Below are 17,016 nucleotides of genomic sequence, written 5' to 3'. Positions count from 1 at the left end.
CTTGCCTTCACATCCCTCATATACCTGCTGGTCACAGACCCTGCGCCCATGGCTGCATCATCCTCTACCTACTTTTCTGACCTGCTTTTGCGATTGTTTCTCCAGGTTTCCCTCTTGGGGTCATCGCTCTTCCCAAGGGATGTTCCTGCCAGAGCATTCACTTCCTGAAGTACTTCTTAGTCCACGAAGGACAGAACATGTACCCCGAGAGTCCCCTGAAATCCCAAATGAAATGTGTGGTGCTGTGCACAGATTCTTCTCTCTATCTGGTGACAGCCAAAGGGACCCAAGGACCCACCATCAGTGTGCTTGTTGAGAGGTTGGTGGCTTGAGCGCAAGACAGGGTAAATGATCTGCCAACCAGATGACTAATAGGAAACTGACCACCTCCCCAGCAGGAGTCCACTTGCTCTGTAGCCACCACCCTCCCTGTGAGCTTCTCAAGGTCCCCACTGTCTTTTATACGTGGAAAGATATGTAAAACTTGTCTCACAAAATTGTATGACGGCGCAAATGACACCTTTCATGTCCCACATGACCGAGAAGAGGATCATTTCTGCCAAAATAGCCTTTTATCCATTTCCTCAAGGGTCTCTTTCTTTTTTAAATTGTAAAATACTTTATGCATGCAAATGATCTATATAATACGTATGTGTGTGTATTTAGGGTGTATCTGTATATATACCATATGTGTTTATGCATAGATGTACAGTATATATACACTATATGTAGTGTGTGTGTGTGTGTGTGTGTGTGTGTGTGTGTATCTGGAGAGAGAGAAAATCTCCCCTGTACAAGCTTAAGCAATAAATCATCTCCAGGGGCACCTGGGTGGCTCAGCCGGTTAAGCGTCTGCCTTTGGCTCAGGTCATGATCCCAGGGTCCTGGGATTGAGCCCCGTGTCAGGCTCCCTGCTCAGCGGGGAGTCTGCTTCTCCCTCTCCCCTCTGCTCGTGCTCTCTCTCACTATGTCTCTCTAATAAATAAATAAAATCTTTTAAAAAAATAGATCGTCTCCAGGTCAGCTAAGGCTGAAAACAGTCACTGTTTAGCCCAGGACCCCCTGATCCTGTAGGTCAGCAATTTGGGTGAGGCTCAGGTGGGCGGCTCCTCCACTGGTCTCTCTGCTTAGGCTCTCATGTGTTGCCTCAGGCAGCAGGCAGTTCGGCCAGGGGCTGGACGGTCCTAGGTGCCCTCACTCACATAGCTGGCCGTTGGCCAGGACACTTGTTTCTCATCCTTGTGGCCACTCCTGTGGGCTGTCTCAGCCTCCATCACCTGGAAGCTTAAGGGGTCCCCTCAGCAAGCAATGCACAAACGCTTTCCAGGCCTCTGCTCACGGCACACTGGACAGAGCATGTCACATGGCCACACCCGCAGTCAAGCACTGGGAAAACTGACTCCACCTTTTCTTTTTAAGACATTTTATTTTTTTTAAGATTTATTTATTTATATTGAGAGAGAGAGTGCGTGTGTGCAAGCAGGGGGCGGGACAGAGGGAATCTTTCAAGCAGACTCCCTACTGAGCAAGGAGCCGGAAGCAGCGGGGCTCAATCCCACAACCCGTGAGCCCGTGACCTGAGTGGAAACCAAGAGTCAGATGCTCAACTGACTGAGCCACCCAGGCGCCCCTTGACTCCACCTTTTGATAGGAGTAGCTGCTAAATATTACGGCCAGTTTCTTTTTCAATCTATAATATCCTTTTCCAAAATTCATCATTCCTTCACTTTCCTGTAAGAATTAACCACCTGTATCTCCAAGTAACCTATCGTTTAGCTGTGCATATTTGGGGACTTTGTAAATGGAATCATGTCCTATGTATTCTCCAGCCTGTTTCTCAGCGCTTTTTCTTCTATACCTTGTGACCTTGTTCATGGGAGTCGCACATGTTGGGGAACGCGGCTCGGTTATTTTCCCACCGGCACTGCAGCCTGTCATATAATAGACCACAACGAGGCATGCTCCTACCAGTGGACAATCAGATTGTCCCCAGTATTTGCTACTCTGAACAGTCTCTGACATGTCTCCTGGTGCTTATATACAAGAGTGTGTCTGGGATGTATGCCCAGCAGAGGATAGCACAGCCTGAACACTTCCGGTATGAATGTCTGTGTGTCTTGTTTCCTGCAGGCCAGTAAAGCACCTGGATGAGGCCATCTGTGCAGTGGCCCCGGTCCTAGCCTTACCCGGCATGGTAGGTTCCTCATGCCCCTCTCTCCTCGTCAGTAAATGTGGTCATTTGCCCTTCAGAAACCATGTGTTGAAGGCCTGTCAAGTGCTAGGCACCAGATGAGCTCTGGGCCACGTGGGGATGAAGGGGCAAGTCGCTGCCCTGCTGGGGTGCACAGTTCAGCTGGGAAGACAGACGAATCGCTGAGCAGCTGCCCTGGGAGACAAGAGAGGCCATGAGGCATGATGCGCTGGATGCCAGGAGCAGAGAGAGGGTTGCTGACAGCCTACGGAAGTTGGTGGGGGCGGGCGGCTGCTCTGGGGGGCCGTGACAGGAAGGGCTGGAGGGGGCAAGGGCAGGCGTCGGACATTTGAGTGTGGGGGAGGGGAAACGGTGTGGCAGGTGGAAGACGATGACATTGGGGTACGTCTAGCATGCTCATCTACAAGGAGGAAGGAGCCCAGGCAGGAGGGAGGTCTGCCTCCGATCTCAGGCCAGGAGCAGGGGCCCCTGAGGACAGGAGGAAAGGGTTTGTGCACAGAGGCAGCACCGCAACCATGTGCAGGACCAGCTCCCCAGCAGGGGGGATGCTGGTGAACTAGGAGAAGCCAGGGTAGAAGGGGAAGCACCACAGAGGATCAGACCCAGCACCTGGAGGAGGGCCTGTTGCTGCTGGGGCCCCCAGAGTAGTAAACACACACTTCTCTGCTCCCTGAGCAGCCCTGGGTGCCTGAAGGCAAACCAGTTCTCTCTATTGCCGGTCGTTATGGCCAGCTGCTTCTCTCATTCCAAACGGAGGCGACAGAGAAGTCCCCATTGCCATCTCTTTGCTTCCCAGTTGCTGATCTTCGGCAAGAATGGCTCTGTACAGCTCATGGATGTGGCCAAGCCTCAGATCATCTGTGCCTTTGTTCTACCCAGAACCTACCATCTGGCGGTCCCCTGGAAGCCCTTGTTTGCCGTGTCTGTTCAACACCCGTGTTTCCTGCTCCGAGGTAGAGGAGGGGGACCCTGTGGCCTGCTGACTATTTCCCTGACACTCTCCGTCCCCCCCGCCCCCAAAGCACAGGGTGATGCCGCCCGATCTCTTCCCTGCTCTTCAACCCCACACCACAAGGCAAAAGGACACAGCTGTTCAGTCCTCACTAGGCACTTAGCTAAAGCGCTAGGCAAGGTCTTCTCTCTGGAATCCTGCTGCTCCAGATCAAGTGAGCCCCCCACAGCTCAGTCCCAGTGACCCAGCCTTTACAAACAGAGAGGAGCCCCCCTGTGCCCGCCCAGCCCACAGAGAAGGTCATCCCTCCACAGCACACGGCTCTCTCATTTCAGGAGACCACCCAGACGAAATTGAATCCGACGACACCAAGGACATCCAGAATTCTGTTTTCTATTTTAATCTCGAGGCCTACCCACTCCTGGAAAACATCTCAAGAAATCACACCATTCCTGAAACTGACATGACAGAGAACACAGCCTTTGCCCAGGTGCTGCCCTTGGAGAAAAGATGTGAGAGTTTCCTCCAGAAGAGGTAGAGTCCTGGGTCTGCTTCCCGTCCCTGCAGCTGGGATTATCTCTGGGTGGAGGACTAGTGGCGTGTGTTTGATGGTAAGAACGGTCCAGCATTTAGGTTCCCCCTTCAGCGGGGGACCCCACCCTATCATAGCCCGGGAGCCCGTTCCCGTTCAGCTTGGTGATTCAGCAGTGGATTCAGGCTGGTAAGGAAGGGCTGCCAGTGGCTGTTTTCTCCTTGTCAAGACTGTCTTTGCTTTCTGCTTTCTCAATTCTTTGGTTTTTTAAAAATCATATTTGGATTATCAAAGACAGGGGCTGGCCAACAAGGGGCTGTGCCCGTTTCTCCGGAATTACTGGAACAGTCGGGCCCGTTTGTTAGGTTTACCGACGGCTGCTTGTGTGCTGGAGCTGAGCACCGCCAACAGACACCAGCTGACCCGTAAGGCCCGCCTCATTGACCTGGGCCATTTATAGAAACTTTGCCAGCCCCTGGTCCAAGCCCCCTCTGCTTTATCCTTCATCTGGACAAACGGTTAGGTCCTGCGTCTGTCCCCTTTCCACTGACCCAGTCCGGCTGGGACTCTGTCCGAAGTCCTTTCTGCTGTAGAAGCATCGTGAGCCGTGCTCTGTCCGCTCTGGAGAAGCAGGTGCCTCTTCTCATCTATCCGCCACAAATTTCTGGCGTCTTGCAAATTCTTACTGATGATTTGTGTCGTGATTGGACCATATACTTTAGGCTGGATGGGGTCACCAGTGGAGCCCTGGATTCTCGCCACGACAGAGCAGGGGACTCCGGTGGCCCCTTCCCTTCCAGGGCCTTCTGTAGTGTCCACTCTGTGACTCTGTGATCTCTCCTGGCCATGTAACAACCCTTTATGACCACTCCGCCTTTTGCTATTTACTCTTGCCTCCAGAGGAATGAAGTGGAATGGCCAGGATTCTCAGGTCTGAAATCCAATACCACCGCTTACTAACCCTGAGACCTTGTTGAGTCCCTTAACCTCCAAGAGCCTCAGTTTCCTCGTTAATTCAAAAAAGATTTGTCCAACAGCCACGGTGCACCACGCTGTGCTGTGGGCTCGTCGACGATGCCTGGCCCTCGCGTTTTGTAGGTATTCGAGAGATAATACGTGTTAAGTGCTGGGCACAGGTAGGTCCAAGAATGATGCTGGGTTAATCCCAGTTTGTGCCCCGGAAACTCTAAACACCACCGTCAGGTGGCGCCACGGCCCCCATGACAGCATTTACCTGCTGCGCTCGGTTCCTTCCTGGGCTTGGTGGGCTGCCTGGTGGCTTTCAGCATCCCTGGGAGGGAAGCAGGGCCATTCCTCAGGAGAGGGGGATGGTCTGTGGGTCTTGGGGGAGGTCAGCAAAGAAGGGGTCAGTGGACATTTCTCCTGACTGAAGATTTACCAAGAGTGTTCAGCTGTTCCTCCCACGGAGGGTTCTTACTTTAACCCTTGATGGCTTGACTTGTTCTGAGGACATGTGGCTGAAGAATTTAAGGGTGAAGCATCATGAAGTCTACAACTTACTTGCAAGCGGGCCAGGAAAACATTTAGAGAGAGAAAGAGAAAATGTGAAGTGAAACCCAGGAAAATATTCATAGAAAGAGAGACAGACAAAATGTTCACTGGTGGTGAATTATAGGTGCAGGTTCATTGTACTACTTGCAACTTTTCTGTAGGTTTGAAATTTTTCTAAATAAAAGATGGGGAGAGGTTATAAAATATTACAGTATAATCCTGATTTTGAGTAAAAAAGACTGGAAGTGTGTATACCCATAATAGTGGTAGTTATATTTGGGTAATGATGTATGTGTGATTTTTTTTCTTTGTGTTTTCCCTATTTGCAGCTTTTCTACAAAAATAATATGTTATTTTGGAAAATTTAAAATAATGGTTTAAAAAAAAGTCAAGAGTATGAGTTTAGGTCATGGCTGTCGTGTGACTGTTCTCCTCGGGGGAGGTCCTGGCACGGAGCTTTCTAGAGCTCTTTCTTTTTTAAATTTTTAAAATTAGTTTCATATGTAGAAATTAGTGGTTCGTCAGTTGCATATAACACCCAGTGCTCATTACATGAAGTGCCCTCCTTAATGCCCATCACCCAGTTACCCCTACCCCCCCACCTCCCCTCCAGCGACCCTCAGCTCGTTTCCTAGAGTTTGTCTCTTATAGTTTGCCTCGCTTTCAATTTTCATCTTATTTTATTTTTCCTTCCCTTCCCCTATGTTCATCTGTTTTGTTTCTTAAATTCTACATGAGTGAAATCATATAGTATTTGTCTTTCTCTGACTTATTTCGCGTAGCATAATACCCTCTCGTTCCATTCACGTCGTTGCAAGTGGCAAGGTTTTATTCTTTTTGATGGCCGAGTATATCTGGAGCTCTTTCTTGATAACACCCAGAGAACTCCTTGTTTAAGGAGCTTGTTTCCATTTCTGCCTTTCAGTCTGACCCCCTCTTTTACTGGCCTAGAAAGGGTGACACTTCCCACTTGACCCAGAAGCCAACTGGCTGCCCCACTTGGGGGAATGGACCCCGCCAGCCCCACATTTCCAGTACTGGGAGGCTCGCCTCCTGCCTGACAGCAGAGGGCCCGGCCAACTCAGGCTGCCTTAGTCCCTGATTGACAAGGCCCACCCTCAAACAAGCTGTAAGTGGAGATTAGTACTCAGACACCCGCAGAAGGAACCCTACTTAGCCCCTGAAATTTGCTTCAAGCAGAACTTACTACTGTAACTGAGTACTTCCCCTTGTAAAAAAGTTATTCAGTATTTCTGATAGAAGTTATTATATATGCACTTATTGAAATTTGGAAAACAGAACAATGCAAAAAAAAATTTAAATAACCCACCATCCATCACAAAAACCCTAGCACTGCTGCTACTACGTTAGTGCATTTCCTTCAGGTTTTTCCTTTGGCGTTTTTACTAAGTTGAGATCCTGTTTCATGTTCAGTTTTTAAGTCTGGCTTTGTGTCACTCCAGAATATAAGTTAATTGTTTTTTAAGAAAAAACTCCTTATAAATATGGTTTTTAATGCCTATATAATTTCCATGGAAAGGATGTGTCTACCATATATTTCTCCACTCCCCTGTGGTTGGGCCTGCTCTCGTAAGGATGAGGTTCTTCTGCCCTGACCTCCTCCAGTCTGTGTTCCTGTGGGAATGGGACTTCTCTTTTCTTTTCTTTTTTTTTTTTTTTAAGATTTTATTTATTTGAGAAAGAGAGAGACAGAGATAGTGACAGAGAGCACAAGCAGGGAGGACAGGGAGAAGCGGGCTCCTGCTGAGCAGGGAACCCAGTGCGGGGCTCGATCCCAGGACCCCGGGATTATGACCTGAGCCAAAGGCAGATGCTTGGGCGCCTGGGTGGCTCAGTCGGTTAAGCGACTGCCTTCGGCTCAGGTCATGATCCTGGAGTCCCGGGATCGAGTCCCGCATCGGGCTCCCTGCTTGGCGGGGAGTCTGCTTCTCCCTCTGACCCTCCCTCCTCTCATGTGCTCTCTCTCTCTCTCATTCTCAGTCTCTCAAAATAAATAAATAAATCTTAAAAAAAAAAAAAAGGCAGATGCTTAACAAACTGAGCCACCCAGGCGCCCCTGGAGTGGGACTTATCTACAGTCCCCTTTTTCAAATGTCTTTCCTTCCTGTCAACACAGCTTACCTCTTAGGTCCCACACCTCAAGCTCTGCCTGGGAAGGCCCCATAGCCGCTGGGAGGGGTGGACAGAACTGCCTCCCGGGCAACCTTCTGCAGGGGAGAAGTCTGGAGGGGTTGGCCAGGTGGGACATCAGGGACCAGGGGCTTGAGAGTTTGGGAACAGAAAAGCTCAGGGAGGTGCTGACTGGGTCCCAGGACTTAGCAGGAGCTGGGAGGGGTCACACTGTGTGGTTGTAGCCAGCCCAGATTGAAGGAACATTTACTGGGGCCTGATCTCAACAGAAAACCCATTTTCTAAATTGGGTTCCAGCAATAAATTGGGAAACATTGATTTAAAGAAGGCTTTTCCTGTTCTACTTGCTCTGAAGTCTGATACCTGGGGTTTTCCCAAAGAGTAGTCCCTGCCCCAACATTTTAGTTTGAAAATTTCCTTCCTTTCTTTCTTTTCTTTCTTTTTCTTTTTTTTCTTTCTTTCTTTCTTTTCTTTCTTTCTTTCTCTTTCTTTCTTTTCTTTCTTTCTTTCTTTCTCTTTCTTTCTTTTCTTTCTTTCTTTCTTTCTCTTTCTTTCTTTCTTTCTTTCTTTCTTTCTTTCTTTCTTTCTTTCTTTCTTCTTTCTTTCTTTCTTCTTTCTTTCTTTCTTTCTTTCTTCTTTCTTTCTTTCTTTCTCTTTCTTTCTTTCCTTTTGAAAGTGCACATGGGGTGGAATGGGGGAGGCAGAGGGAGAAGGAGAGAGAATCTTAAGCAGGCTTCATGCGGCTCGCTCATAACCGTGAGATCGTGACCTGAGCCAAAATCAAGAGTTGGACTCAACCGACTGAGCCACTGTGGCGCCCCTTATTTTGAAAATTTTCAAACATACAGCAGCTTTGAGGAAAAAAAAGTCACTGAACATCCACATACCACATCTTAGACTCTGTCATTAACATTTTCCTATTGTTGTTTCTCACAACAATATGCCCCCCAAATTTTAATCTCATCTTTTTCTCCCCTTTTTATTCCTCATGTCTGAAACGGCTTCCATTGGCCCTAAAACTAGGTGAAATTTCAAGGCAATGGGTTTCTGTGGCAATCGATTCAAAGTTTCAGACTTGCAATCATCTGTCCAAATTGTTTTCACAAAACCTGCACTTGGGACTGTTTTGTAAACAGCCAGTGTGAAAGGGAGCCTGCCTTTGGGGCTTTAAAAGGAGGCCAGTTAGCACCAAATATGTGCCCCCACCCCCCACCCCGCCGCCCATTCCCTGAGGCCTGGCCTCTGCTCTCCTCCAGCCCTGGTCTCCAGGCACCATATCCTGGCTCCCTGCCCTGCTTTAGAGTCTGCCATCTCTGGCCGGGTCAAACTTGATCACAAGACAGAAATTTCTGGACACCAGGAAGCAGACAGAAACAGAGTGCCCCTTCCTCTCTATGTCTCTCTCCTGTCTGTCTGTCTCTCTCGCTTTCCCTTTATTCCCTGTGGAATACAAAGCCCAGCAAGACTGGGGGTTCTCCACAGCCAGTTTTGGTCAGCGGGTGGGCTTCTGCCGTGACATAAGAGACCAGGTCCACAGCCAAGGGAGCCAGGGGCTGGGCAGGCAGGAATTGATAGCTCATTACTATTTTCATTAGGAAGTGAAGGAGATTGAGCAGCTTTTTGTTACATATAATGTACATTTCTCTCTCTCCTTCCTTGACTTTCCTTGGATCTTTTTCCCAAGCGTGAGTTCATTTTCTTCTGATTTTAAGAGTTCTGTGCCCGTGTGTTATGAGTAATTTTTTCCTGGTTTGTCTTTAGATAGGAGCAAATGGGGCTGCTCATCTAGCCAAACAGAAGTTTCGAGGGTCAGGTAGCTGGAGTTTTCCACCTTCTCCCTTAGGCTTCACTGAAGGGCGGGCATAAAGAGCCTCAAATTCAGGGTGCAAGCTGTGCAGTAGGACCGGGATACAGACTGGGGGCCTCTGTGTGACGGGACAGGCCTCAGCGTCTTCGTGCATGAAATAAGTGTCAGCCGTATCTCCGCATGGGACATTATGGCACATGCAGGAAAGGCTAGCCGTTACTTACCATTAGATCATAGAGAAAGGCTGTCTCCACACCAACAGTGTATGTTGAAAATCACCCACATCATCACACATGAACAGCTTTATTTTCAGGTTTCCTTTTAAAACCGGCCCTTGGGGGGCGCCTGGGTGGCTCGGTCATTGGGCGTCTGCCTTTGGCTTGGGTCGTGATCCCAGGGTCCTAGGATCAAGCCCCGCATCGGGCTCCCTGCTCCTCGGGAGGCCTGCTTCTCCCTCTCCCCCTCCCCCTGCTTTTGTTCCCTCTCTCGCTGTGTGTCTCTCTCTCTCTGTCAAATACATAAATAAAATCTTAAAAAAAAAATAAAACCGGCGCTTGGGGTGCCTGGGTGGCTCAGTCATTAAGCGTCTGCCTTCGGCTCAGGTCATGATCCCAGGGTCCTGGGATCGAGCCCCGCATCGGGCTCCCTGCTCCTCCGGAAGCCTGCCTCTCCCTCTGCCGCTCCCCCTGCTTGTGTTCCCTCTCTGGCTGTCTCTCTCTCTCTCTCTCTCTCTGTCAAATAAATAAATAAAATCTTTAAAATAAATAAGTAAACAAATAAAACTGGCCCTCGTTCCATCTATTCAGCTGCCTCTTGGACGGTCACTTTTTCTTTTTTTAAGATTTAATTTTTAAGTAATCTCGACACCTAATGTGGGGCTCGAACTTACCTCCAACCACCAGCTGAGCCATCCGTGTTGTTTTGACCTCCTGACCCAGAAATTTCACTTCCACTAATTTATCAGCGGCAGAAGTATTATGATGATTGACCTGTACTGAGCACCTACTGTGTGCCAGGTACTATTTTTTTACTGTCATTACTATCCCCACTGCACAGCGAGGAAGCTGAGGCTGACGGAGGTCAAATCGCCTGCCCAGGGTCACCAGCTTGTAAGCAAGGCACAAGCAGTGTGGGTTCAAAGCCTGAGTGTGTAACCTGCACACACTCTGCCACCTCCCTGCCCTTCGCTCCCACACGCAGGCACGCTCACTGCAGCCTGGGAGGCATTAACAAGAGATTGGCAGCCCCGAGTGTCCTCGATAGGGCAAGAGAAGGTGGCGGGTCTGTGAGTGCCACCTAGAAGCAGTTTCTAGGATACATTTCCAGTGCAAACACCAGGGTGTACAACAGTGTGTAGCAAAAAAAAAAAAAAAAGATTTTATGCACATCTATGCTTATACGTGTATAAACAATTTCCAAGGATTTACAAGGAGCTCTTAATTACGGTTGCCTTGGGAACGGAAAACCAGGATGTGAGGTGAGAGGGAGATTGCTTGTAATTGTATATCCACCTGGATTCTTTGATTTTTTTTTTTAAAGCAAAGGATAGATTACTTTTTCAAGTGAAAAAAATGGTTTAGTGAGTTGAGTACCAGATACATCTCCGCGTGGACGTCCCTTGGCAGGCAGAGCCTCCAAACAAATCCAAAGCTGCAATCCCTGCCTTTCTCCCCAGAAGGAGCCCTCCGCCTGCTTGCCCTCAGCGTTTTAACACCCTCCGTGCACTCAGGCAGAAACCTGGCCAGCAGCCCGCACCCCTTCCCCAGATCGAAGGCGTCCTCCGCGTGCTCCCGGCAGTCACCTCTGCCTGCAGAATGAGGGGTGAATCCTGGACTTCTCTGACTCTCCTCTACTGAAGTGCATTTACTTGTTTTTTTGTTTTGTTTTTTAATTAACCTGTTATTTTGTAAGAGACCCAACTCAAACACCTTATCTCCCAGGAGCACTCCTGGGCAGGGTGGAACCTTCCTCCTTCCTACATTTGACCTCGGTGGCATTTACATGCCTCCTATTAGAAACCTTCTTTCATTCCTGTCACCCTTAGGAAACCGGGGCGGGGGGGAGGGGGGGACCGGGGCTGTCTCAGGCACTCTGGTCCTTACCGCACTTGCAGCGCCCGTGCCTGTCACTAGTGTAACCAAACCCACGTGAGTTCACTGGGAAACTACACCAGGCGAGCTGTCGCACACACTGCAGCCAATGAGGAGATCACGGGGAATAACTTCCAAAGCCGGGACTGCCTGAGCAAGGGTGAATGGGTTCCTTTGCTTGAGGGTTAGGATGAATATTTAGATAGGGAAGCCTCGCATGGTACGTAGAGGTGGGCATACGGTCATGCATGTGCCTTAAGGAAACATGCCTGTACATAGGTTGGTTGTTATGCAAACGAGGCATGTGCTCCTCCTTGGGTGGCGATTTTAGTATTATATTGAGGTAAAGGTAACTGTCGGTCCCCCCGTGGGTCCCTCCATGGTCCATGTGCACAGGCCTGAGTTGGGGGTTAAGTTCAAACCGGTCTGGGTGGCCTGGGCCTCCGGAAGTCTCTAGGTAGATGTTATTGCTTGAGGGGCAGTTTCGGGTTCAATCACGATTGCTGTGCCCCTGGGGTCTTTTGCCTGAGTTAAGGGTTACGCTGAAAAGGGATCAAGCCCCACGTGGGACACCCTGCTCAATAGGGAGCCTGCTTCTCCTTCCCCTCCCTGCTTGTGCTCTCTCTCTCGCTATCTCCCTCTCTCAAATAAATAAAATCTTAAAAAAACAAAAAAAGTAAATAAAACTACTTGTTTGGAAAGAAGGGCTTAAGGAAAAATGCGGGACAAAGGTCAATGGGTACAAACAGGCAGGCAGGCAAGGGCAGGGCTTGGGGTCCAGCTGGGGACCCTAGTAGATGTTCAAGGAGTGTTTATTCACTGGACGTGTTGGCATTGTGATGTGGCTCCCGGTGGTCCGCGCACACGGACCGTGAGCCCCCCAGCATGCGGTGCCTTCTGTCGGGGCGCGCCTCCTGGTTTAGGGCCCCCCAGCATGCGGTGCCTTCTGTCGGGGCGCGCCTCCTGGTTTAGGATGCCGGCCCTGTCGTCAGGCAGTAAAGGGGTTCCGAGGGCGGGCTGTGCACCAGGCTGAGTCCTGAGGACACAGACGGGCAGTGGATGTGCCATTTGGAGAGTTTCTGAGTTTAGCACAGGGCCATCAGGGGCTGCCCGGGGACCTGAGAGCGGGAGGGATGGGGGGCAGACTGCACCAAGCGGTTTCCTCTCATCCCCACCCATGTGGCCCACAGGTTCCAGAAGCTGGAGAAGAAGGTGAAAGAGCAGGAGCACTGGACCCGGCTTCGCAGATACTCCTTGCTTCTCCAAAGAGAGAACTTCAGGAAGTGACTGGGCTGTTGCCCTGGGCTCTGTGAAAAGGCTGACCGCAGGCCCGCTTCACCCCAGGGTGCCCCGACGGCAAGAGATGCGGTGACAAAGGGCTGCAGCTCAGCAGGCCCAGGGGCCTGCTGGACTGGCCGTCTGGGACCTCAGCAAAGGCGGAGGTTTGATCTGGGGAGCCTTCAACCCTAAGCCACTTGTCAGAGCCCTCAGATGGGCAGATGTGTCACCCCAATAAACAGCGATACTGTTTCCAGACTCCAGAGTTGCTGTGGTGTGTAGCCCTGCCTTCCCGCCGAGCCAGACCCTAGCAGGGCCCCAGCAGTGGTTTCAGGCAGAGTCCCGGGCCTGGTGAGGACCCCTCACCTTCTAGGCCCGGGAGAGTCACTTTGCTCAAATGAGCAAGACCCCAGGCTACCCCAGCTACTCCGTGGCCCCCTCTCTCCCCACCTGCTTCCTCTCCCTCTCTGTGCCGGCGCATGACCTTTCCGGAATCACTTGGGAGAGGCTGAGGCTCAGAGTGGCTGGGCACTGCCTGAGGTCACAGGGGCCGCCTGAGAGGCGAGGTGGCAGGCAGGGACTGTACCACCCCTGGCCTGGGACCCTAGAGGAGGCCGGGGGTGGGGGGGCAGGGTGGAGGACAGGAGGGGGGCAGAGAGGTGCCTTTCTCTTCTGGAAACGGCCCTTCCAGGAACACAGGACAGAGCGCGGCCCCAGCTCAGGGCCTCCGCCGGCCTCTCCGAGGACACCGTGTGGTGCGTCTGACAACTGCAGGTGGTTGACGCGTCGCCGTCCCCGGGGATCCCGACAGGTGGGCGACAGGCCGCTCCCTTTGTGTCCCCATCCCTCTCCCCCCCCGGGGTCACACACGCTCCTCATCGCCACGACACCTCCTTCACGGCGCTGGTACTGACCGCAGGACGTCCCTGCACGGAGAGGGGCCCCCCCACCCCGAGGTATTCCGCCCGTCGCCCTCCCACCGGGCGAGCGAGAGACAGGCAGCACCGGCGACTCTCACAACAACCCTCTTCCTCCAGACAGACGGCGCGCACGGTGGCCACCCTCGTCTCCGGTGAGGGAGTGAAACTTAGGATGATGGCCGTGGCCTTACACACCACCCGAATGGCACAGAGGACGAACGTTTACGGGGCACTGCTGTGATTGTGGGCTTGACCTGTGCGCCTCAAGTAACCTTGTGAACTGGAGAGGGTATCATTGTCCACATTTCACAGAAGGGAAATTGAGACCCAGGGTACACGGCCTGGAACAGCCTGTATCAAGTCCTAAAGGGCTTTTTCAACATCAAGTGTCAGCGGCTCAACTCAAATCAACTTTCGGGTTGGCTCATGTAATGTAAAAATCCAGGTGTGATGCATTCCACGTGGCTGGGTCCAGGTGTTGGAGAACATCAGCACTCTCCATCTCCGTTTTGATTCCCTTTGTAAAAAGGGAGGCCGTCTGCTTGGCTGGCAACGTGACCGCCAACGGCACCCACAGCCAGTGTCCCTTCCTTGACGGTTCCAGCAAAGTCCGAAGCCTGCTTCTCACTGGTCTGGGTGTGGTCACATTCCTGAACCACTCTGGGGCTGACCGCGCAGGCCTGTGACACGGGCCCATCCCTGGAGGGACATGGAAGTCACGCCCACCCAACCTAAGGAGGGGAGAGCCATCTGAAGACAGGGAAATGCCAGGTCACAAGGGAAGAAGGCAGGAGGGGTGCTGAGCTGGCCCTGTCCCCCCTCTTCAAAGTCATGTGCTGCCCACCCAGCTCCTTGTTGCCTAGTGTGTGGGGGGAGGGGAGTTGGGGCATTCACAAGGAGCCTCATATGCCAGGTACACTGGAGAGGGGGAGGGAGGAGGGCGGAGGACCCAGGGCTGGGCAAAGTGCCGGGAAATGGGCAGAAGAGGCCTGAGCAGCGCTGAGCTGGGGACCCACGGCTCTAGCCCCACTCAGGGCTGGTGCACCACCGGAGGCTGAGCGGGCGGTGCCAGTGGTCCCCAAAAGAGGTCCTTGCCCACTGGGTGACAGAACCCCCCAGAAGGACCAAGAACCTTGGGTCTCCTCGGGCTGCCTGGGTGGCTCAGTTAAATGTCCAACTCTTGATTTCAGCTCTGGTCATGATCTCCGGGGCGGGGGGCGGGGGGGGCGGGTCTGCTTGAGATTCTCCCCCTCACCCACCCTGCTGGCACACAAGTGTGCTCACTCTCTCTCTCTAAAAAAAAGAGAACCCTGGGTCTTCTCAGGGGACTGTTGGAGCTAGTGTGAGTCAAAGGAGTGCCCAAAGTGCCATAGTTAGGGGGCATCACGCTCAGGGTTGTGCAAACGCAGGGATGACATCTGGGGAGTGGGGTGGACAAGGTGGCTCCTGGCCTCGCCCTGGGATAAGCAGGGACTTTGCAGTTCGGCCTAGCGGCCCTCCCCAGCCTTGTGCTACCCTGGTTCTCCAGCTACAGGCTGTTTCAGAAGCCTGGCGCATCAGTGTGCCCCTCAGACGGCCCTCTTTATTTAGCAACACGTGGCCAGAGGGACACCGGGGCTCAGCCTCCTCCAGACGCAGCAGCGAGGCACACAAGGCCGGGCCCAGCCTCAGTCCTATGCCCTCCCATGCGCCGACAGACAACCCGTGACCACTGCCCTCTTCCTCCCCCCGGGGTTCATTCGGTGACCCATGTAGCTTGTCCTTGAGTAAATGTCTTGGCTATAAAACCATCAGCTTAGCTGCCCCTCCTTAGGACGCGGCCCCTCGGCATCAGAACCCACACAGTGCAACCCTCGCAGCGGGAGCAACATCCCTGCTCAGCAAGCAGAAGCAGCTTCCCTGCTAGCAATAGCACGGGTGGCCTAGGAGCGTGAGGGGCCTCCTTCTGCACCTCCCAACGCACGCACGCACGCACGCGCCTGCCAGGGCCCGATGTGTCAACGGCCACCCACCGTTGTCCCCGCCCCGACGGCCAGGCACTAGCTCTGTGAACAATTCCCCGTGTTCTGTGCTCCGTGTCCCGCTGTGTAAAAGAGGCCTAAGCCCACACACCTGCCCACCTCCCCTGCGGCTCCCGGGCTCAAAGGACCTGAGGTCAGGCGCTGAATTTAAAGCCCTTACCACCGAGCCTGGCTGGCGGGAGCCGCTCCGTGGGCCTGTGCCGGGGCAGGGTTCTGACCCGGGCCCGTGCTGAGGCCGGCCTCTGGCTCCCGCCTCCCGGCAGGCGCGCGCCCCCACCCCCGGCCAGGGCCCGGGGCGGGTGGGGGGGGGGCGCCACCCAGTACCCTCGTCCTCGTCCTGGAGACAGGCTGGTGTTCAGCTGTGTGTGCACCCCGGGGAAGCTGCACTCCCGTCGGGTCCGCATCCAACGCTGCCCCTGACCGTCTGCCCGGGCGCGTTCGTTAGCCTCTCCTCGCTCCACGTTCCCATCCTTAACACAGCCCCACCAGCGGGCCGCCTTCCCAGGCTGGTTGGCGGAGAACCGAGAGAGCACAAGCTCTCGCCTACCTGGAAGCTGCTGGCCGCCCCAGTGCCTCGGAACCGCTACACGGGCTTTCCTCTGGGTGCGGGGGCGCTGGCCCAGCAAGGGGGCGCAGGCGCAGGAGCGGTGCGAGGAGACCCCTTCCCATCCCCGGTCCTCTGTCCTATTAGCAGAGACGTGTTAATGAAAATTCACACCCAGGCGCTAATAAACACTGGGCCGCTCCCGGCTCCGAGAGAGGGAGGCGAGGCTCGCCCCAGGGGAGGGCGCTGGCCAATGAGCCCCACTTATCTGTGAAAAGACTTGCTAATAACTTTAATTCCCCATCCTAAACCACAGGGCCTTTGCCATGCAAACAGATTTTCTAAATTGGCTAGGCCCCTGGAAAGGACTTCCCACTCTGCTCCGGTTAGGGTCCTGGGAGGGGAAAGCAAGATGGGAGGGGAGGTGTGGGAAAGGGGGTGGTCAGTGGAGGTGTGAGGTCTGCCCCCCTGCAGGGCCTCTGCTTTTGGATCCCACTCTCCGGGGCCAAATGCTGGCCAGGGTGCGCCTGGCCGCCTGAATGACACAGCAGTGTCGCCGGCCCGCTCTGAGTCACCCGCAAATGATCTCTGAGGTGGTCTCAAAACAAACCTCTCAGTATCCAGGGCTAAACAGATAAGCCGGGGCATGTCCATGCAATGGAGTATCACTGGGCAGTCAGAAGTACTGACGCAGGAGACCACGCGGATAAACCCTGGAGATGTTGTGACAGGTGAAAGAAGCCAGACCCAAACGGCCTCCTGCTGTGGGATTCCATTCATTCAGAATGTCCAGAACAGGCAGATCTATGGGGAAAGGAGCCGAGTGTGCTGGGTTGGGGGTGGGGGGAATGGGATAATGGGGTAGTGCCTGCTAATGGGCGCGGTGTTTCTTTTGGGGGTGATGAAAATGTTCTCAATTTAGGGGCACCTGGGTGGCTCAGTCCGTTAAGCTTCTGCCTTCAGCTCAGGTCATGATCCCGGGGTCCTGGGATCGAGC

General features: G+C 53.0%; 1 protein-coding gene across 2 annotated transcripts in view; it reads left to right on the top strand.

Moving 5' to 3' along the window:
• WDR93 (WD repeat domain 93) overlaps positions 1 to 12,624 on the top strand; it is a 43,534-nt gene extending 30,910 nt beyond the window's left edge. The window contains exons 12-16 of one of the 2 annotated variants that reach the window (XM_028122202.2): positions 190 to 319; positions 2,131 to 2,194; positions 3,009 to 3,165; positions 3,500 to 3,698; positions 12,447 to 12,624. In XM_028122202.2, coding sequence (XP_027978003.2) covers positions 190 to 319; positions 2,131 to 2,194; positions 3,009 to 3,165; positions 3,500 to 3,698; positions 12,447 to 12,543 — 647 coding nt within the window. In that variant the 3' untranslated portion in view covers positions 12,544 to 12,624. Of the gene's footprint in view, positions 1 to 105; positions 320 to 2,130; positions 2,195 to 3,008; positions 3,166 to 3,499; positions 3,699 to 12,446 lie in introns of both variants that reach the window. The other variant, XM_028122201.2, reaches the window with a different exon arrangement.
• Positions 12,625 to 17,016: the final 4,392 nt, after the last annotated feature.

This window comes from Eumetopias jubatus, unplaced genomic scaffold (assembly GCF_037043125.1).
Source record: "Eumetopias jubatus isolate StellerSeaLion01/CBP00866 unplaced genomic scaffold, mEumJub1_p1.0 scaffold_7, whole genome shotgun sequence".
NCBI lineage: Eukaryota > Metazoa > Chordata > Mammalia > Carnivora > Otariidae > Eumetopias > Eumetopias jubatus.
Note: the sequence above shows the minus strand (reverse complement) of the source record. Positions and strands in the feature narration are given on the sequence as shown.